The sequence below is a fragment of the Pteropus vampyrus genome, unplaced genomic scaffold (assembly GCF_000151845.1).
Source record: "Pteropus vampyrus isolate Shadow unplaced genomic scaffold, Pvam_2.0 Scaffold745, whole genome shotgun sequence".
NCBI lineage: Eukaryota > Metazoa > Chordata > Mammalia > Chiroptera > Pteropodidae > Pteropus > Pteropus vampyrus.
This window is the reverse complement of record NW_011889526.1, coordinates 255,628-277,379: the sequence shown is the minus strand read 5'-3', so window position 1 is coordinate 277,379 and position 21,752 is coordinate 255,628. Positions and strand designations below refer to the sequence as shown.

Genomic DNA, 21,752 nt, shown 5'->3' with positions numbered 1-21,752 from the left:
AGGCAAAGTATCTACTCATACAATTACTACAACTAATACACAAAGAAGAAAACTTCCAGTCTTACCTTTGGCTAAAGCATGCCCACCTTATCAGGAGTAATAACAAAGGAGGTGGTTTAGTGTCTTTCCACCCAGAAAACTGTTAATGCATGATAGATAAAATGCCCAGAGAAAAAGCAGAAGGGAAATCTGATGGTTAGAATCAAAAGGGAATAGTTTCTCAAAGTCTCACCAATAACAGTGGCAGAACCAACTTAAAACCCAGGCTCCTGCTGATGCCTAGACCAGAGGTCGGCAAACTTTTCCTGAAAAGGAGCAGAGAATAATATTTTCAGCTTCTGTCGGCCATAGGATCTCTGTTGAGACTATTCAACTCTACTGTGGCAGCTGCGGACAAGTAGGTGCAGCTGTGTTATAATAAAACTTTATTTACAAACACAAGTGATGGTCCACAACCTGTGGTAGTTTGTTTTAGTGGCTGGAAAAGATTAATCCAGGGAAGCAGGGAGGGAACAGGAGGCAAGGCCTGTATAAACCCAGCTCCAAGCCCTGGCATATGCTTCATTGTCTCATTGGAATTCATTAGCAAAACGCAGATGCAAAGATAAAAGAACTTTAAGATGGCGACCGCTGGGCATTAAGCTCCGAACACAGGGTCCTCTTCTGAATACCAAGTCCCGGTTGCACTGGGTACACCCATGAAGCTGGCAGTGTTGGTATCTCACTTCAACCAGAAGTTCCAGCAAGGGCACATCTGAGAGAGCATTGACTTGTCCCCTCTCCTCACCAGCCTCAGGATAATAAGGTCACACAGAGTAGTAGCAAGGTGTGTGGTGGGTGGAGTATTTCTCTGTTCTGCTTGCCACAGAAGTCATTCTCTCTAAAACTTGGGCTCCCTTGGCTCCCATCTGTCTGTCTCGCCCCGTGGAGGAAGCTGGTCTTTCTTGAGAAACACGAAAATGACTCAGAGAGCACCCAGGACAGGAGATGGAGCGACAGCTTTTGCTGTCTTAGTTCTAATTGCTTCCAAAACTCAGCCTCCCTTCCCTCCTTGCGGCTCTCTTGCTTGATCATTCTTGGAACCCTGTGTGCCCAAAACGAGAGAAAACAAAACACAAAAACGTCCTTTGAGTCTAAGCTAGTCTGAGAAGGGATTCTGTTTTGACCAGAGTCTTGACAAGTGTTATTAAAATTGATGACTCTAACATAAATTATTAATGGACATCCGTTCTAGTATCCATCCTCCTTAAATCACTATAGTAAATCTTCAATTTCAATGAAGGGATTCCTGACCATTTATTTTCTGAAATCACTAGTGCAGTACCCAGTGTAGTCCAGTTTTGTTTTCTTAACTTGTATCTCCCGCTTGAGACATGCCCACAAGAAGCTAAGAACCCCCAAAAGAGGAGAATTCTTTTTTTTTTTTTTTTTCAGACAGTGTCAGATATAAGTTTGGGCAGATTTATGTAAACTTGGGAAGATTTCTTAAAATCTCTGGGACTCCATGACCTCATCACAGACACACCAGTATCTCATAGGGTTGTTGTGACCTGTATGACCAACTAGGACCAGTTTTCCCAGAACTGGGGGATTCCCAGGATGTGGGAACGAGGAATTTCCCAGGACATGGGAATCTCAGGGCTAAAACTGAGTCTGTCTCGGGCAAATTGGGTTGAGTTGGTCACCATAGTTGTAAGCATATGTGCTGTAGAGACCTAGGCAGGATAATTACAGTGAATGAGAAAACGACTTCTTCCTTTTCCCCCATCCCCCTATCATACCCACCTCCTAATTCTTTACCTGTGCCCTTGGGGGACACCCACGGCAAGTCTCATGACATTTACAGTCATCTTAGGTATAAAGACTGACAGTCACTGTTGCTTTTTTCTTTCTTTAGTCACATGGCAACGGAAAAAAGTAGCTGTCAGTCCAGTAATTGAAATGATTTGGGCAGGTTGCCTGCAGCTGCAGTGGGCATGGCCAGCTTTTTCTTTATTTGTACTCCCCCTTCCGCTCTCTCTTGAGGCTGCAGTCCTCACTTGCAATTAGTTCTCGATGCCTGTAAATGCATCATCTCCTCCAATTAGTCACCCTCAACCTTTGGGGTAGTGGGGTGTCCATCAGCTCAGTTCCAGCTTCTCTCTGCATGGTTCACCTGCCACCTCCAGGTGGCGCTCGTGGAAAGGAGCGGTCCATTTGAAGCTTTCCCACTCTTGAAGTTTGAAGTGAGAACTCTTCATTCTCGCCAGCTCCTTCCTTGGAGAGAGGATGAGACCCACAGCAGGCCGGGAACAGTCCCTCCTCAGTGCAGCTCATTAATTATGGCTACCATGCTGCCAGTTGCAGGTTTTTCAACAGAACCTGAAAACCCGGCTTTGGATGTAAAATCTTCTGATGTTTAAAGATGGGATGCTGACTCAAAAATAAATTTGTTTTTGAGGTTCATCCACGTTGAAGCATGTACCTCATTCCTTTCTGTGAACCAATAACATTCCATTGTATGGACACAGCACATTTGGTTTATCCATTCGTCCGATGATGGACATTTGGGCTGCTCCATCTTTGGGCTATTGTGAATAGTGCTGCTTGGAACATTCATGTATAAGTACTTGTCTGAACACCTACTTTTAATTATATGAAACACCCAGAACAGATAAATCCATAGGGACAGAAAACAGATGAGTGGCTGTCAGAGGCTGGGAGGAGGGGAAAATGGGGAGTAATGGTTTCATGGGTACAGGGTTTCCTTTTGGGGTGATGAAAATGTCTTGGAACTAGATGGAGATGATGGTTGCATAGCATTGGAATGTCACTAAGTATATTCAATGCCAATGAATTGTTCACATAAAAATAGTTAATTTTACGTTACATGTCTGTGGGTCTTATCCAGCACTCTGACCATGAGTTTCAATCTTCTTCTTTAGACTTTAGAAAAAAGACAAACATTACACAGAAAAACACATGGTAAGTTCCATTTACATGAAGTTCAAAAATAAGCAAAAGGAAACAATACTTTTAAAAAAGAATAGAATTATAGTTTGTAAAACTATAAAGAAAAGCAAGAGAAAGATTTGTTCAAAATTAGGGTTATGGTTAGTTATCTATGAGAGTTGGGTGTTGAGATGGGATTATCAGTGAGGGACAGACCAGCAGCTTCCAAGATGCTAGTTTTCTTAGCCCAGGTTTTGAAAAAAATTTTAATTTAATTCTTTACATGGGATGTTGGCTTTTACACATTCTTTTGCATATATGCTGTGTTTCACATTTATAAATAAAAGTTTGCTGAATTTAAAAAAGATGCATTTGGATGTGGGGTAGAACGTTAACAGTGGATCTGAGAAAGGAGTATGCAGGTCTTCAGGGCATTACTTTGACTCTTGCAACTTCTCTGTCAGTTTGAAACTATGTTCAAAAGTTTTTAAATGTATACCAAAAAAACCCCAGGAAGGGTTGTAGATTTCAAGAAGCTTCTATTTCAGTACAAATTGGCAGTTATAAAAATAGTCACAAGGATGTAAAGTACAGCACTTAGGGAATATTGTCAATAACATTGTAATAACTATGGATGGTGTCAGATGGGTACTGAACTAATTGGGGGAATCACTTCATAAGGTATATAAATGTCTAACCACTGCTATGCTGTACACCTGAAACTAATATAATATTGAATGTCAACTGTAATTGAAAAATTAAAAAATTATAAAAAATCTTCTATTTTCCTTCACTTCAAAAGACAAGGTAAAAAGACACAAATTAATGCTGTAATAAATTATCTCATAGTATGATGTGATTCTTGTTAGTAGTCTTTGAGGGGTCTCTACTCCCTTCTCCCACTTCTGGGAAGTCCATGAAGACCCCAGATAGGACAGAGGGGCAGAAGGAAGACCCTACTGGATGAAGAGCCGTGTTCCCAAGACCGGAGGCCCTGCCCCCATGGCAGACACTTCTCTGGGCTTCCCTGAGCTGGCTGAGCACAAAGTCAAGTAGAAAAGAAAGTTGGTGAGTCCTATTCCTAGCACTTATCTCAGTTCATAATTACACATTTGTTAGTGTGATTATGTGATTAATATGTTTCCATCACCAGACTGTAGGCTCCTCGGGGGTCCCTTTTCATTCCTTACTGTATGCAGAGCCCAAAGTGCCACTCGATAAAAAATAACAACAGCGAGACTGATGGAGTAAGAACTATGTGTCAGACAGTCTACTGGGGCCATGCAGGGAGTACGAGGGCATTTACTCCTCACAAGGACTCCAGGAGGTTAAATATTGCCATGAGCTCTCCTAAGGCAGGGAGAAACAGAGGCACGAAGAAGTCAAGCAAGGTACTCAAGCTGTGAAAGGTGGAGGCGAGTTTCACACTGGACATTCACTGTTTGCAGCCCACATCCTCAACTTCCACCCTATGCTGCCTGTGCTTGCTTAGTGGGGACGCAAATCTGCATTCCCCACTCTCATCCCTTGATGCTGAGTTCAGTGCAGAAGAAATGAGTGGTGTCCTGCCAAAGACTGCAACACTGAAGCAGGGACAGGCTCAGTCTCAGCCAATCAAGGGAGGAGTGCCCGCCTTTTCTGGGTGACAAAATAATATCCTGGGGAGGAAGCCACTGGGACAATATGTAATGATATTATAAGCGTTATGACATTGATGTAATGTATATGTTATAATATCTATGTAATATATAGTATCTGTATAATATCTATATATTATAGTATTTGTTATTTAATATTACAATATCTATGTACTGTTATAGTACCTATGTAACATATGTTGTAGCTATATAGTTATAATAAATATGTTACATGTTATATCAAATATAACATTTATATAATACAATGTCATAGTGTATGAATATTATATGTATATGAATGTCAGAACATTAGTTATGATAGGATATTAATATATCATACAAAATTATAATATATAATGGTATGTTATAATTATATGTAAGTATATAATATATATTTATATGTATAATTTATAATTAAATATAGAAATGTTTAAAATATATTAATATAATACCTGTAATGTTAATATAGTAACCTGTGATTATAATGATATGTTATATATAATACTGGCATAATAATATAATGTATACTATTTTATATTCTATGTAATGTCTATATAATTGTATTTATAGTTTATAATTAAATTTAGAACATTTAAGAGACCTGAACTCAGAATATGAATACACTCGTATTCACAAGCCAGCACATATTCCACATTTCAAATATTTTTCAACATTTAAGAGACGGCCTCTGAGAGGTAACAGATCAGCTCCAGTGATCCCTACCTAGTGGCAGGAGTCATGAAATCATGATTTCTGCGCTAAAATATGGACATTGGTCTTCATGAGGGACTTGAACACCTGACACGAGGTCCTCCTTCACTGGTAACAGTGCTGTTGTTGCTGTTCCTGCTTCTACCAGCATTCTGTGCACAGCAGCAAATGTGCTCTCTCAGATGGCTGATGTTCTCCTCACTTCCTTCCGAGTCCTCTTCAGAATTTCCTTTCAGGTCCATGTTCCTGCCAAGATCTCGTCAAGGCAATCTGGGCTTTTTCATCATGCATCTCAAAACTCCTCCAGCCCCTACCCACTCCCCAATCCCAACACCACATCCACACTCTCAGGTGTCTGTTCAGTGGCACCCCACTTCTAGGTACTAAAATCTGGATTAATCTCTCGGGTTGCCATAACAAAATACTACAAACCGGGTGACTTAGACGATAGGAATTTATTGTCTCCCAGGTCTGGAGGCTGGAAGTCTGAGATCAAGGTGCCGCAGGGCTGGTTCTTTCTGCTGGCTCTGAAGGAGAATCCATGCCAGGCCTCTCTCCTTGGCTTGTAGGTGGCCATCTTGTCCCCATGTCGCTTCACCTCGCCGTCCCTCTGTGCATGTCTGTGTCCTGATCTCGTCTTCTTATAAGGATACCTGTCAGATTATACTAGGACACACCCTAGTGACCTCATTTTCGCTTGGTCACCTCTGTAAAGACCCTGTCTCCAAATAAGGTCAGATTCTAAGGTCCTAAGGGTGAAAAACCCAACACATATTTTTGGAAGGGACACATTCAACCCATAGCAATGGTCATGTCCTAAATTGCTCAGTTCTCCATCACTTTCCATGGGTTCACTGACATGTGACTTCAGAGCTTATAAGGAGCATGTAGCATGTTTCTGGGGGATAACAAGTGGTCACTTTTCTATACCCTAAAATGCACAATCACATCACAAATTGACTCCAAATCAAAGCTGTTAAATTTCCAAACTTTTAATCCCAAATCAGACCACAGCAAGGTCATACCCAAACATTCTCCCCTTCCCACTCCTCTATTTCCCTAAATTTCACAATAGCCGGAAGAACCTCTCCCACAAGTCAATACATCTAGATTGGAGAAATTAATAGGTCCAACTCCCTCCTAACACCCTGACTTCATCCTCCCCATCCCTAGTTACCCCCTCAGGTCCCCACCAGCCTTCCCTTGGGACCCTTGTTTGCGAAAAGCCTCTCCCTATCCTACCCCCAAGCGACACAAATTCAGCCACCAAGGAAAACATATTTACAGAGAGAAAAAGATGAGGGCACGAGACAGAGGTCTGTGCACACAACGTGGGCCCCAGAGCAGGGAGAACGCTCTTTGTCCAGGACATGGGACAACAGATTTTGAGGGGACAATAGAGAAAGAAGGGTTTAGAAGGATCTTGGAGAAAGCATGATGGTGGCTCTAGGTAGCCCTGTGCCCCTGCTTGGGACAGAGTGAGCTCCAGGGCCAGGACGGCAGGGTAAGCAAGAGAAAGCAGATACCCGCCAGCATCAGGACCAGGCCAGCCCCCATACCGCAGCCCAGAGACCAGGAGTACTCGTAGGTCAGGGCCGGGGCCACAGGTGGCTCTGGGCCGACCCTCTGCAGCAGGGCTTGCACGGAATGCCGGAACACCTCCAGGCTGACCAGGAGCAGCAGGCCTGTTGGAAGAGGATAGACATGGCGCTCAGGCCCTTGAGGACCCCAACTTGGGTCTGAGCATCTCCCCTAGTACACATCACATGTTCCTCAAATGAGCAACCTGGGGGACCTCCGAGCACCCTCACAGTCATTCATTCAACAACTACTTACTAAACACTGACTATATAGTAGAAACAATTTTGGAAGCTGGAGAGAAGGGAGGAACAAGTGAAAGACAGAAAGTAGGATGATGGAAACCCAGGGCTAGGGGATGGTAATGGGAGTCATTGTTTAATGGAGACAGAGTGCCACCTGGGGAAGATAAAGTTATTGAGCTGCATGTTGGTGATGGCTGCACAACAATGTTAATATATTTAATGCCACTGAACTGTACACTTAAAAATGATGAAAATGGTCGATTTTACATATATGTATTTTACTGTTTTAAAAGAAGAAAAAAGAAAACCCGGAAATTAAGAGTCACAAAAGTCAAAATAAGACTCCATCAAGGCTTTTGTAAAGATTGACGGTGGAATATAAAATAGTCAAACTCAAAGAAGCACAGAGTGGTGGCTGCCAGGGGCTGGAGGCAAGGAAGTGGGTGGTGGTGGGGGGAGGCGGTCACAGGGCACAAACTTCCTGTTATAATGCGAACAAGTTCTGGGGATCTAATGTACAGCGTGGTGACGCTACTTAACGATTCTGTGTTGAATGCCTGAAATTTGCTAAGAGTAGATCTTAAGTGTTCTCACCACACGCGATAAAAGGTAACAATGTGAAGTGATGGATATGCTAACTAGCTTGATTGTGGAGATCGTTTCACGCTGTTTATGAATCACATTGTATACCCTAAATACATATAATTCCTACTCATCAATCATACCCCATTTAGGTTGAAAAAAAAGAGAGACAGTGGATCCTAAAATGAAAAGAAGGGCAGTCAAGTCAAATTGTAATGTAATTTAATTTAAAAAAAAGAAAGAAAGAAAGAAGAAGGAATGAGACAAAGACCCTAACCTCACGAAGCTTATATTCTATTTGGAGGAGACGGATGGCAAACAAATAAGCCAAGGTTTGCAATACTCAAATGCCTGCAGGAGATAAGAAAGTATAAAAAAACAAATCAGGCAGGTATGGTAAACAAAACCCAACTTCAGTCAAGTGCAGCCCTTCAGAAATGGGGACTTAACTTGCCAAATCTTCTCATTTTTCAAGAAGAGATAGAATTTTTATATGATTATGTTTTTTATGGTAAGAGATCCAACCTTTAAATATTGGCTCAGAGAAATTTCTACACACTGCCTGCCCAACAAAGCATGTTATAGGCCATTGTTGGCCTGTAGGCTGACAGGTTGCAACCTCTAAAGTAAACACACCAGAAGATGAGATAATTTCAGAGATGATGGCACACTGGGAAGGAGATAAAAACAGGATGATGGGAAGGGGAGTGACATTCGGGGAGAAGCAAGGATTTTAGATAGTGTTATAGGGAAAAGCCACTTGAGCTGAGGCCCGAAGGATGAAAATAAGCTAGCCACACCCAAAATTAAGCAATGGCTGTTCCAAGTAGAAGGAATGGCTGGTGCAAAGGTCTGTGGTAGGATGGAGTATAATAGTGTGTTTGAGGAAAAGAAAGTCAATGCAATCAAAGCATAGAGAGTGGGGAGGGGGAAGAGTGGTAGGCAATGGAAGTACAGAGGTGAGCAGTGGTCAGATCACATAGGACCATGGTGATCCATGGTCATGGATCCTAGCTACTTCCCCTCTCAGACCCTGGAGTTGAGCCCCAACCTCAGTCCATGAGCCTCCTTCCTTCTTGTACTCTACTTCTCCAACAGATTTTAATCAGGGGTCTGGAGTCTGTGTACCATGCTTCAATGGTCCCTCTATGAGCCCCTTCTTGGCTTTACACAGCTCAGGATTAGGGCACTGCAGGTGCAAAAGCATTTGGATGAGGAGGAGACATTATCCAGTTCTCTTCATTCCTTTGTGAATTCATGCATCTTTTACTCATTCAACAGATCTTAACTGAACTCTCATTATGAAATATGTACAAAATATATAAATGAGACTAACAAAGGCCCTGTCTACCTGCTGTTTCATCCTAGAAGGAAAGATGGATGATAACTGGGTACATGTATTGTTGTGGGCTGAGTTGTGTCCTCCCCAAAAGTTCACGTCTTGGGGTCCTAACCCCCAGTGCACCTCCGAATGTGACTATATTTGGAGATGGGGTCTTTCAAGAAATAATTAAATTAAAATGAGGTTACTAAGGTGAGCTCTAATACAGTATGGCTGGTGCCCTTACAAGAAGGAGATTAGGACACAGAGGGATGACCATGTGAGGACATAGGGAGAAAACTGCCAAGTCAAGGAGACAGGCCTCAAGAGAAACCAGCCTGGCCAGCACTTTGATCCTAAACTTCCAGCCTCTAGAAAACACATTTCTGGTGTTAAGTCCCCCAGACTGTGGTACTTTGTTATGGCAGCCCTAACAAATGAATGCTTATATAATTAATGACCTTTCTATCCACATTAAAAAGGATTTGATCCAATGAAGACTACATTTCACAAGATGCAGCATTTTTTTGGACCCTCAGCTCCAAGAATGCAATGGTCCTTGCCAACTCCAGGTCCAAATCTAAAAGTGTTTGGAGACCACCCTTCCCCCAATTCTCAGCCAACGGGCCTTAGAACTTTCCCCTCTTTGAGACCTCTAAAGCCCTTGAATGTCCTCTAATTCTCATCATGCACAGTGCTTGGAAACCTTACCTCCCAGCATGCAATGGTGCTTGGAAATCCAACCTTCTAGCATGCAACTGAGCTTAGAGATTCTACCTCCCAGTATGCAACAGTACTTGGATTCCCTACCTCCCAGCATGCAACAGGGCTTGAAGATCCCACATTCCAGCATGCAGTGGCCTCAGCCTCCAGGCTCTCAACCCTCACCTGAGAGGCCAAAGCAAACAGCTCCAACTCGGAGCAGGAACTCTGCACCTTTGCTGAGCACCATGATGACACAGAGGCACCCCAGGACCATGACTGCCAGGCTTAGCACTGCTATCACTGCAGCTGCCAGATTCACTTCTGCGAGAAGAGGAAGGGGAAGAAGTAGAGAATATGGGATGCAGGGAGTGGGAAGAACTCCCCTATAGGGACCCAGAACCAAGAAGACAGAAGATTCAGGACTAGAAAAGAATTTTCAAGTGGAAGAACATCCAGTCTAATATTTCACTTGTACTGTTGAAGGAACTAAGACTCAGAGAGGACCAGTTACTTGTCTAAGGTCACAGAGCAAAAATAGAACAGAGCCAGGATTAGAATAAGATGGAAACTACCAATGATCACTTATGATCTGGTCACCATTTGTTTACGGGTGAGGAAACTGAGGCAGTAGGTATGTAGGTGACGACAAAGAAGGCGGTATGTTACAATGGAATGATTCAAGTAGGAATTTTCCCCAGCCACTGCCTAACTGGAAGACTCTGGTCAAGTCATCGAACCTCTCTGAGCCTCAGTTTCCTCCTCTAGAAAATCAGGATCAAAATCTCTATCTGATCGGGCTATTGTGAGGATTATAAATCACATGTGTAAAGAGTCCAGTGCAGCACCTGCACCCAGCAGTTATTCCATACATGATTATTTCACTATCCTGGAGGAGCACAGAGACTTTTCCAAGCTCATTTAGCACCAAGGCAAGACGGAAAGGAGTAAAGATGGTAATGAACCACTGTTTACTAAGGACCTACTATGTGCTAGGCACCATAGGGTTTGAATCCTGCCTTCGTCTCTCCACTTCCTGGGAAAAATTAATTTAATCATTTGTGGACTTTTGTTTCCTCATCTGGAAAGTTAAGATAAAACCCCTGCCTGCAGGGTATGGCAAGGATGGAGATCTTATACATGAAACATCCAGCACCATGCTTAGCATGTGGTAAATGCACATTTGTGAGGTATTAAAGTACCACCCACAGAGAGGGGATGTGACTGGCCCAAAGTTACGCAGCATGTAGCAAAGGCAGAGCTGAGGCAAGAAAACCATGACCCTACTGCCACCACTTCCAAAGATAGGAGCACTCCCCCCACCCCACCCACTCCCTGCCGGGACATAAGAATTGAGCCCATGCTGGGGCAAAGCAGGGAAGAGAATACTGCTATCAAGAACTCTTCTAGCATAGTCAGCATATTCCCACTACGACCCCGCCATGGAGTGAAAAGTTCATACCTTTTTTTGTGGTTCTCTGGAAGATGCGTGCATTCTCCCCTGTGGTGAAGAATTTAAAATAGGTGCAGTTGGCTTCTGTGGGATCAGGAAAGAGAGAAAAAGGGAGATAATGACATGGAGGTCCCTAGTGTAAGCTCAGGACTGCACTTAACATATCTCTCAACAGCCTGAAAACTTGACATTAGCATCCCTGATTGATAGAAAAATGATGCTCAGAAAAGTAAAAGCCACCTGCTGTCACACCGCTATCCAGGAGCTGGGATTCCGGGTCTACGGCTTTGGGAGGGCTAGTGACCTCTCTGGGGCCTCTGGATCTTCCTCTATTTAATGAGATAATAGTTTCTTTCCTGGCTCCCTCGTGGATTTATTGAAGATCAAGTGGGTTAGAAATGGATAATTGCCTTATTCAACAAAGGACACCAAAGTACAGGCCACAGAAGGCTAACAGACTCAGAAGAGAGTTTTAGAAAGGATTCTCATCTAGAAGACCCACAGGAGTCCTGCAGATCAGCAGGAAAAGAAAGGTAAGCCAGGTAAAAAATGGGCAAAGACATGAATAGTCGCTTCATAAAAGAGGTTGCCTGGATGACTCACGAGTACAGGGCGAGATGCTACACCTCACTAGGTATCCCAAAAATGCAACTCAAATCAGCAGGGAGATGCCACTGAAGAGCAATTAGATGAGCCAACGTTAAAAGGGTGATATCAAGCGCTGGAAGAACAGGAAACACCTGGGAGTGTAACCTGGTGCAGACCTCGTTTTATTGCACTTCAATAATGCTGCGTTTTCATCAACATTGTGGCAGGACCCTCCACCAGCAAAGTTTATGACTCCCCGAAGGCTCGGGTAATGGTTAGCCTTTATTTAGCAATAAAGTATTTTTAAATCAAGGTATGTACATTTATGAGACATAATGCTGTTGCACACTTAATGCACTACAATATAGTATAAACATAGCTCTTATGTGCACTGGGAAACCCCAAAATTCATGGGACTCACTTGACTGCGACGGTCTGGTGCTGAACTCGCAGGTATGCCTGTCTTTCTGGAAAGCACTCTGATAGACTTTATTAAATGAAGTATGTTTATTCCCAGCCTTTTCATTTCTGGGGCTACATCCAGACAAAAACCACACTCAGAAATATATATGTGGATGTTCACTGCAGTACTGTTTATAGTAACAGGAAGTCAGAAGGCTAACAGAACCTGGAGAGATTTGAGGTTTTCCCCAACACAGTGTTGGGAGAAAAAATTAAAAACAGGAAAACATCTATAGCATGATATTATTTATGTAAATTAAAACACCTACAGATATAAAGTAATGCTATATATTTTCCAAGTGGAAAGATATATGCTTGGATGCCTATCAAACACATTAAAGAGATGAGTTAGGAAGGAATGAAATAAAAGAATAATAATGTTAAATAGAGCACAGGAAGAACCTTGCAAAGGCTGGTAATGATTTTGTGACATAAACTGAAGAGTATGATTCATTCAATTTTGTGTACTTGAGATCTAAGAAACCCTAAACTTAAAAAAGGCATTTTCTTGCCCATCAATAGACAATTGAATAAAGAAGTGGTACGTATATATACAAAGGAATATTACTCAGCCATAAAAGAAAAGAAAATCTTACCATTTACAATGACATGGATGGACCTAGAGAGTATTATGCTGAGTAAAATAATTCAGAGAAAGACAAATACCATATGATCTCACTTATATGTGAACACTAAAGAACAAAATAAATGAACAAATAAAACAGAAAAACTCATAGATACAGAGAACAAACTGATGGTTGCCAGATGGGAGGGGCTTTAGAGGGCTGGGTAAAAAGGGTGAAGGGATTAAGAAGTATAAATTGACAGTTACAAAATAGTCATGGGAATGTGAAGTACAGCACAGGAATATAGTCAATAATATTATAATAACTATGCCAGGTGGGTATTAGACTAATTGAAGAAATCACTTCATAAATTATCTAAATGTCTAACCACCATGCTGTACACCTGAAACTAATATAAAATAATACTGAATGTCAACTCCAATTGAAAAAAATTAAGGCACTTTTTAAACTGTATTTTAAAGCCAGAACTTCCTGTAGAATTCACCTAGTTCAATCGAATTCATCTAATTCACTTCTCTCTTATTCTATGGATGGGGAAACTGAGGCATAGGAAGGGAGGAGAGAGGTAGAAAATAAGAGGGGCTGAAAGAAATATGAGAGGGACCAGGCAGTCTTGAGGAGTAGGAAGGAACTTTCCAAACTGAAGGAGGATGTGGAGGGACAAGAGATGGACTGAGTCAGGTGGGGTGGTACGGGACACTGGACCTGGCAGGCTGAGGGAAGGGGGAAGGAGGAGGGCATTAGTTGTGACAGTCCTTATGCTTTGTGCAGCAGAGTGAAGGGGACACTGCGTGTAACAGTCAGTGGGGGAAACATGGTCTACATACACACAGGAAGTGTGAGCCCCATCTAGTGGGCGTGGGACACCATTCTGGGAGAGTGTGGGGTGTCTGGCATCCCACGTTGACTACTAATAATATGGACATCTTGTCTCCAACCCCAGAGGATATAGCACAACCCATTTGGAAAAGAGTTGTTTATGGGTCACCCCCTCGTGGCCCCTTGGAATGTCCCTGACAGGCACTGGGGTATTTCTGAGATAATGAAAGAGGTGCAATGTGCTCTGAATGGTCGGGATTGTGGGGTGACAGTAGCTGTCTCGTAAGGAAGTTGAAGTCCTTTCTGACTAATCTGGGGACAGCAAGGGATGTGAAGGACCCCATTGAATACAGTGAGGTGGGTGGGACATCCCCTCCAGTGCAGCGAGGACCTTTGGGACATCTTTGTAGACTAGTGAGATGCAATCTAGGGTAGTTGCTAAGAACAGAAGTGACCAGGGTTCAAAGCTGGGTGCATAGATGAAGCCACTTACATTTCTTCTCATTTTTCTTTTCTGTAGAATGGGGACAGTAATAACTATGCACAGGGTTGCTATGTGGAAACACATTGATTCATGTGAAGTGTCTAAAACAGAGCCAGGCACGGCATAAGCATCTAATATTTATATTACTGGACATCCCATTTTCACAGAAGTTTGAGGACTTCCTGCTTGAGGCCTGAGGGGCAAGAACTAGCCCATCTGCAGAAGTGAAGTGTTTAATCTGGATGCTGAGTGGATGAGTACCTCAGACATCCCACTTTGCTACCAAGGGCTTGGGGTATCCTAGCTGGGACCCTGTGGATGTAAGGTTCCACATCTAGGGAAGTTGAGCATGGGGTGTCCTATCTGGAGCCTGGAGGAATAGGCGGTCAAGCATGTGCCATCCTGAATGGACCCTGAGGGGTGTCAGATAGTTTCCTTGGGTCAGTGGAGGTGGCATGAGAGCCCGTTCCCAAGGGGGACAGGCTGTCCCACTGGTATAAGCAAGAAGCATAGCGTACCCTGTCAGGGAGTGTGAGAGGTAGGGGACAGTTCCCTAACATAGCGAGGAATGATAGGGCTACTCTGTGGGAAAGTGAAGCATGTGGGGGAGTGTCTGTAAGAGCAAATGAGAAGGCTGGAGTATGCAGGTGGCTCATTTAGAGGTGAGAGGGATGGTAAATAGAGGAAGCACGAGGGCTGCCTGGGTGTTGGGATCTGTGTGGTGAGAACTCTATTGGGCAGAATCAGTAGGTGGGAATAGGTATGGATTCTACTTGGAGGTCAGAGGTAAGGTTCTGTCTCCCAGGGCCCGCAAGATAGAGGTACAGGCTGTCTCTGGTGTGAAAGAGCAAGCTGATACCAGGAACCCAGATTCTCTAAGGGCACAGGCTGTGTGTGGACACATGCACAGGGACACATGCACAGGCTGTCTCAGGGGCTGTGGGCGTTTCTGGGGGACACAGGCTGTCTGAGGGCATCATTTGTGTCTGGAGTCACAGGGTGGGTCTCAGGGGTAAGGCCATGTGCAGAGGTACAAGGTTTCTCTAGGGAAATAGGCTCTCTCTGGGGGTATAGGCAAGTCTGGAGGGTGCAGGCTGGTCTGGGGATACAGGCTGGTGTGAGGATACAGGCTGGTCTGGGGGGTACAGGCTGGTTTTGGGTACAGGCTGGTTTAAGAGTACAGGTTTGCCTGAAGGCATAGTGTGGTCTAGGGAAACAAGCTGATCAGAAGATAAGGGCTGGTCTGGGGGTGTAGGCTGGTCTGGGGTAAGACTGGTGGGGGACACAGGCTAGTCTGGGGGTACAGACTCTCTGCAGTTTGTGCTTGGGCAAAAGCTGTTGGGGAGTGTGGGCCGATGTGGGTTCATGCTCTTTCTGGGGGTACAAGCTCCCTCCCTGGGGCAGAGGCTGTTTCTGGAGCAGGGTTTTCTCCCACCAGGGTGCTCTGACTGTCTGGGGTTCATGCACTGGGGGCCAACTCACCTCCAGGCAGCTCGGCAGGGCCGCATGTCTCCCTGTCCACTGGCACGTCTGCCTGCCACAGTCGCTTGGTGCACATCTTCCATAGTCCCAGGTGGGCGGCGTCGCACACAACGCTGCCATTGGCCTTGAAGGTGTTGAGTTCCACCCAGAACTCAGTACCCACGGCCAGCACAGCCAGCGTGGCGCCCACAGAGGTTAGCAGCAGCACCAGCTTGATCTTCCCCTCCTGCTCCGGCGACAGCCCAGATTTGTGCTGCCCTCGAGCCCGGCCCGATGCCCCCCTTCGCCGGTCCTCCTCTTGCATTAAGAAGTTGGACCACATCATCATCACTGTGTGGGGATGGGCCCAGGTGTAGAGGGCTCCCAGGGGCGGGGAGGTGCCTGGGATCTTGAAGGGATGAGGGGCTGTTTCCCCTGGACTCTGAAAAGGGAATTCCTGAATCTCCCTGCAACCTCCCAATGAGGGAGCCGGGGTGCCTCTGGGGCTCAGGAAAAATGAGAAAAAAACAAGACCTTCCAGCTAAGGAACCCTCTGAGGTCCAGAGGAGAGCCTGGAGTACCCCCAGAAACTCAACAGAAACGATGTGACCCAGAGAAAGAGCAAGGCCCCCTGATGCTCAGAGCTAGAACCTGGGTGCCCAGGAGGGAGGCAGAAGACTCCAGGGCCAGGAGAATGAAGTGTGGGCTGAAGCTCGAGGGGCTGCCAGGGTTCCTGCCTGGGGTAATAACAAAAGGGAAACTGGTTTCCTGACAGAAGGGATCGGAGCTCCCCACTGGCTCAGAGTTTGGAGTACCCAAGAAGGGGGCGCAGAAGTGCTCCCAGTGTTTAGAGGAGACACCTGCTGGCTTCCTTTGGGCTCAGACTCTGGGGAAGGAAGAGTTGGGGCTGCCGGGGGAGGTGGAGGTGGAGGGAGGGAAGTCAGAACTCCTTCTGGGTCTCAGAGAGGCAGAAGGACCGCCCCCAGACCCCCCCACCTCCCCACACACAGCAGTCACAGAAGGGAATTGCAGCGTGCAGAGAAGGCGTGGGCTGGGGACCTGCTGGAATTCAGGCAAAGGGGCTGAGGGTCTCCCTGGCCATTCAGAGAAGAGAGATCTGAAGTCTGCACTGGGACTGAGATGGGACCAGAGGCCGAGGGACACAATGGACTTCAGAGAAGGGGGCTGAGGGTTCTCCCAGGGCTCAAGAGGGGGACCTGGGGTCCCCACTGGGGCTCAGATGGAGTGGCTGTGGTCCACACTGCGGCTCAGGAAATGAGGACAGAGTCCGCCCGCGGTCCAGAGGACAGCTGGGATCCCCAAGGGACTCTGCGTCCCCTCGGGATCACTGGGTCCCCCCTCCCCCGGGCTCCCAGGGCCCGTCCGGCTGGGACGCCTCCAGCCTCAGCTCCAGGCCGGGCGCCTCCCGCAGGCCTCCCACCCCAGGCTCCTGGGCAGGGACCCCGCTCGCGCTACTGCCTGGGCGCCTCGCCGGCCCCAGCTCCGCAATCCTCCGAACTGTGGTCTCCGCTCCGCCGCCGGCCCGGCCGCCCACCAGCGCTGCTCGAGCTGCGGCCTCGCCCCCAGCCGCCCACCCCCACGCTCCCGGCTATTTCGGGCTCGACCCGTAAATAACACCAGCACCTGTCGCCTGGCGCCTGTTGCCATAGGGATCCCGGGTATTTTAAGGGACAAGAGGCAGGGGAGGGGCTAGGGCCGAGTCTTGACCCGGCTGGAGCCTGAAAGGACATTATTTCCTTAAGCGGCAAGTGCGAGAAGTGAGGGTCCGATCTCTCTGGTGACCAAACAGGGAGCAGGGCAGGGAGCCTGGACTTTTGGTACCGAGCAGGCAGGTTGGGAACTTGAACTGCTGGGTCAGTGGAAAGAGGGGCTGGGGGGTGGACCCCCAGGTCTGAGGGAGGAGGGGCTGGAGTCTGGACTCCTGGGTCTTGAAGGTGGAAGGACAATTCTGCACTGGGGTCCTCAGCTCTGCAGGAGGTAGAAAGGGCAGAACCAGGGAGAGGCTGGGTGCCAGGGCGCAGGAATCAAAGCCACAGTCCTCATCACCGAATTTATTAGACAGGGCACCCAGAGGACCTTCCATGCAGCTTCGCTCCCCCAGGGGCAGGGACAGGACAGCCATGTGGAATGGCAGCAGGGCCTGGTCTTTACTCCGCCACCCACCGGCCCTCAGCCCTTGTGCCAACCGCCCAGGTGGGCCCCACCTTTCACCAAGCCCCTTGCTGGTGAACTGCCCTTTCTGTGCATCCTGCTCTGGATGCCCAGGGCACCCTGTGCCGCTTCCATTGGAGTACATGTGACTGTGTGCGTCTGCTGCTGTCTCTGGCCTGGAGCAGGGCCCAGATGCAGGAGGTTCCTCGTGCTCAGCACCAGCTAGCCCGAAACCACACAGGAGGCCTCAGGAAATGTGCATTAGATGACTTGAATGAACGCACAAGCAATGGATAATGATGGGTGATGTGAGATGGTGACACACAGACGTCCCCTCCTAAGCTAGGAAAGGTGTCCCCGTTAGAGGTCCTCTCCCTCTGTGTTGATTAACTCTCAACCCAGGCAGCTGGCCTAGCAGGCAGCTGCAAAGGCATCAGAAATTTCTTAAATGAATGGGCAAAACCTGTTCTTTCTTTGGCTTTACTGGGTCTTCCCAGGCCTTGAGAGGCTCCAAAGGGGGATTCGAGGCAGTGCTCGGCTCTGGCTGCAGCTCGGGATGGAGCTGGGTAAGGCAGCGCTGGGGATGGTCCACCTACCCTCTGAATCCATCTCCTCTCTGGGCCCTGGGTCTCCCTATCTTTCTCAACACCCTGCTGTAACAGCTCTCTTTTCAGGATACTTTGTTCTGTCCCCTCTCTCCTTGCCCCTCCTTTCTTTTCTTCGGTATGGAGGTTCTTGTCACTTTCACACCAGAAGGATGGCCTGGTCTCCTTTCCCTCTACCTTCCTTCCCTCATTATTCCTTCAGCTCAAACAGGGTCCCAGTCCCCACCCCTGCACTGCAATGACCTGCTATCAAATGGAGCAAACGGTCACTTTGCTCTCATGACCTTCTTCCAGTTCCCAGTGGCATTTAGCGCCACAGGCCAATTCCTGTCCTCCACTTTCTCTCCTCTCCCCATGCAGATGCCCCCCAGGCTCTGGTTGGGGTCACCTCTCTATCCACACTTACCTCCTCATCCAGCTTGGTGGCTTTAAACATTTCCTACACAATGATGTTTCCAAAATTTGTATTTCCAGCCGTGACCATGCCCCCAGCTCTAGTCTCCCATTTCCAACCCAGTACCTGATACCCAACTTGACTGTGGCCAAAGGTCACGTGGTTCGACTCTTCCACTGGAATCCTGATCCCTTGGCCCCCTTTCTGGGAACACCCAGTGCAGCTACTTAAGTGGCACACACCCAATTAAGCTTCTCACTTCCCCTCATTTTGGTTTCTCTTCCTTCTCCCGCTATATCCAGTTGGCCACTTCAACAGGCTCCATCTCCAAAGTCCCATGCCCTATTCTTCACTTCTCTCCACCCTCACTGACTCCATGTGGGTCCAGGCCAAATTAGCCTGAGCTGAACAACAGTCCCCTAACTCCTTACTGCCACTTTCACCCCTAAATCTATTCTCAGCACAATATGCCTTCTGTTATTCTTTAATGTAAATAAAAGCATAACCGTGCCATGCCATGCTCATCCCATAGAGTCAGGGCTACAAGGCTCCTCATGATTACCCAACAGCCTGCGCTTCTGACCTCACCTGGTTTGCTCCCCTTGTTAACCTGCCCACCGCTTCCCGGGCTGCCCGCCAACCTGGGGCTCCTAGAGGCTTTTGTGCCACCTGCCATGGTGGCCAGAACGCAGCCTTCTTACAACCCACGTCTCTGTTCCAATGTTCCCTCTGCAGGGAGGGCTTCTCAAGGGCCCTGTTCCATAACCGTCACCACATCTTGCTTAGTTTTTAAAGCAGTTCCCCGAAACTGAAATTCTCTTACGTATTGTTCGCCTCTCGTGTGGGCTCCAGGAGAGCTGGACCTTGACCACATGCTCACCACATGCTGTGGGCCTAGCCTGAGTCTAGAACAGGATGGCACTCCACAAATGTTTCTCAAATACTGAAAACAAGCAAGCAAAAGAAGTGTCATCCCTGTACGCTACACTTGGGTAGTGGGGAGACATGGGAGAGCAGATTTCCACATCCTTTTCTGTGGTTCTACCTCTCCATCTCTGTGTATGTGTCTCCAAGATGTCTCTTTTTTGACGTGTACATCTCTGTGTCAGTCTCTCTCCTGTCCTTTTTTCTCTCCTCTCTGGATTACCTTTCTTTTTCTGCGACTCACCTAGTTTGGATCTCTACTGCTCTTACCCTTTCTCCCTTGTCTCTCCTCCTCCCTCTCCCAGACTCTGTCCTCCCACAGCCCTCTCCTGTCTCTCCCTCTGTCCGCCCTCCACCTTTCTTGCTGTTTGGCCTTTGAACCCTAGAACCCACCACCCCTTCACCAGTTCTTCCCCCTTTCTCACCAAACTTGTTTCTTTAATGCCACCTCTTCCTGTCTCTTCTTTCCATGTATCATCCCTACACCAAGTTTTCCCTAATTTGTATTGTCCCCATTTTAGCTCTCTCCCTGACATGGCCCCCACGGCATTCTTCCTTGAACCCTGGCAGAAACCCTGACAGCCTGGTGCCATTGCTGTCCACTCCCACCCTGTCTATGCCCCATCTATCTTCCCACTAAACCAGGAGCCCCCAGGGGCAGGGCAGGGCCTGAGTCATCTCTGCACTTCCAGCATCACCAAGAACCTGGCCTGGCATCCTGGAGACCTCAGGAAATATTTGCTGAGCCAGCGAAGGGAAATCCACTACGCATGGGATCTTCAGTGTCCTCAGTGACCTTCAAACCCATACCACCTCCACTCCCACTGCCTTTGCCCAGTTCAACCGCCCTCCTGTCACTATCTACAACAGCCATGTCCCAGGGGTCTCCTAACACCCACATCTAACCCTGCCCTTAGCCTGTTTAACCCTGCCCAAAGCTCTCCCATGTCTCCCCACTACCCTTAGAATGTCCTGAATCCTAAGCCTGGAACTCCAACCCCTTAAGACTGGTTCCAGCTGCTTCTCTGGGCTTATCTCTCAACCCCATCCTGCCCCATGTAGCATGCTGTTTCACTCCCCCAAGCCTTTGCGAGCATTGTTCTTTTGCTAGAAAGCCTCCCTCACCCCCTTTATCACCTGGCAGACTCCTACTTATCCTTCTGAAACCCAGGCTGGGCATGACATGAGTGCCACCCACTCCAGGCAGCTGGTCGGTCACTCCGTTCTCTGTTCAAGATGTCCATGTGGTCCCTGTTCCAGCACCGATCACTCTATGTGGATTGTGGTTTTCGAAGGCTCCTGTAGGGTCTGCTTCACTGTTTCACCTCAGGGGACACTGATTCTAGTGCACTGCCTGGTACATTAGCAGAGCCGCATAAGTGTCAAGTGAATGGCTGAATGAATGAAACAGTACCTTTAAGTTCAGCGCCTCTCCTGCACACCAGACATGGCTCCTGTGCTTCAGTATTTGTGTTAATTATCTGCTTCCTTCTACAAGTGAGTTTCAAGAGCCAGTGCATGTTTGATGCTGGATTCCAGCCCGTCCCTGCCTCTCACTCTCATCTCTTCAGTTCCTGCCGCCCCCTTGTACACCATTAATGGTTGTGCTCATGCTGAAAGCCATTTATTCCATGGCTCCCCAATGTCCTCAGAATAAAATCTAAACTCCTAGCCTAACCCAGATGTCCCTGTGTCAGTGGTCCCTGGGAGTCTGGCAGGGCCTTGGTCTTAAGCCTCCTCTTGTTGCATCTGAACCTGGCTCACTGCTAAAAGCCCTCTCTGCAACTCCTTCTGCCCCAGGGCCTTTGTGTAGGCTGTTCTCTGGAGCCAGCTCTTCCCCCTAGCTTCACCTGGCTGGCTTGTCATCTTTTCAGCATCAGCTAAAATATCCCTTTCTTTTAAGCTGGGTGAAGCCCCTGATGGAGCATATTTGTAGCATTTCAAATTTCTCCTATATCCTAATTATAACTTACTGTTGTGTACACAATTTTTTGATCGTCTAATGCACAAGATGTAAACTCTACAAGGATATTGGGGACCCTGTCTGTCTGCCTCACTGAGCGCTCAATATTCAGCACAATGCGGAGCACTTCGGC

The 21,752-nt window shown here is 47.0% G+C and overlaps 2 protein-coding genes across 4 annotated transcripts in view; both read right to left on the bottom strand.

Moving 5' to 3' along the window:
• Positions 1 to 6,725: 6,725 nt before the first annotated feature.
• Positions 6,726 to 15,907, bottom strand: CACNG6 (calcium voltage-gated channel auxiliary subunit gamma 6). Of its 3 annotated transcripts, XM_011385637.1 has the most exons (4): positions 15,583 to 15,907; positions 11,170 to 11,244; positions 9,894 to 10,031; positions 6,726 to 6,964 (listed from the first exon to the last, which is right to left on the bottom strand). In XM_011385637.1, exons 1-4 carry the CDS (start codon positions 15,905 to 15,907, stop codon positions 6,726 to 6,728), a joined length of 777 nt encoding a protein of 258 aa, XP_011383939.1. The 3 variants fall into 3 exon arrangements, with proteins under 3 accessions (XP_011383939.1, XP_011383940.1, XP_011383941.1); XM_011385638.1 differs by lacking the exon at positions 9,894 to 10,031; XM_011385639.1 differs by lacking the exons at positions 9,894 to 10,031; positions 11,170 to 11,244.
• A 1,844-nt stretch (positions 15,908 to 17,751) lies between these two features.
• The window catches only part of CACNG8 (calcium voltage-gated channel auxiliary subunit gamma 8), a 24,845-nt gene continuing 20,844 nt past the window's right edge, over positions 17,752 to 21,752 (bottom strand). Inside the window, exons 8-9 of the mRNA XM_011385671.1 lie at positions 18,330 to 18,381; positions 17,752 to 17,955 (exon numbers count right to left, since the gene is read on the bottom strand). Coding sequence (XP_011383973.1) covers positions 17,752 to 17,955; positions 18,330 to 18,381 — 256 coding nt within the window. The remainder of the gene's footprint in view (positions 17,956 to 18,329; positions 18,382 to 21,752) is intronic.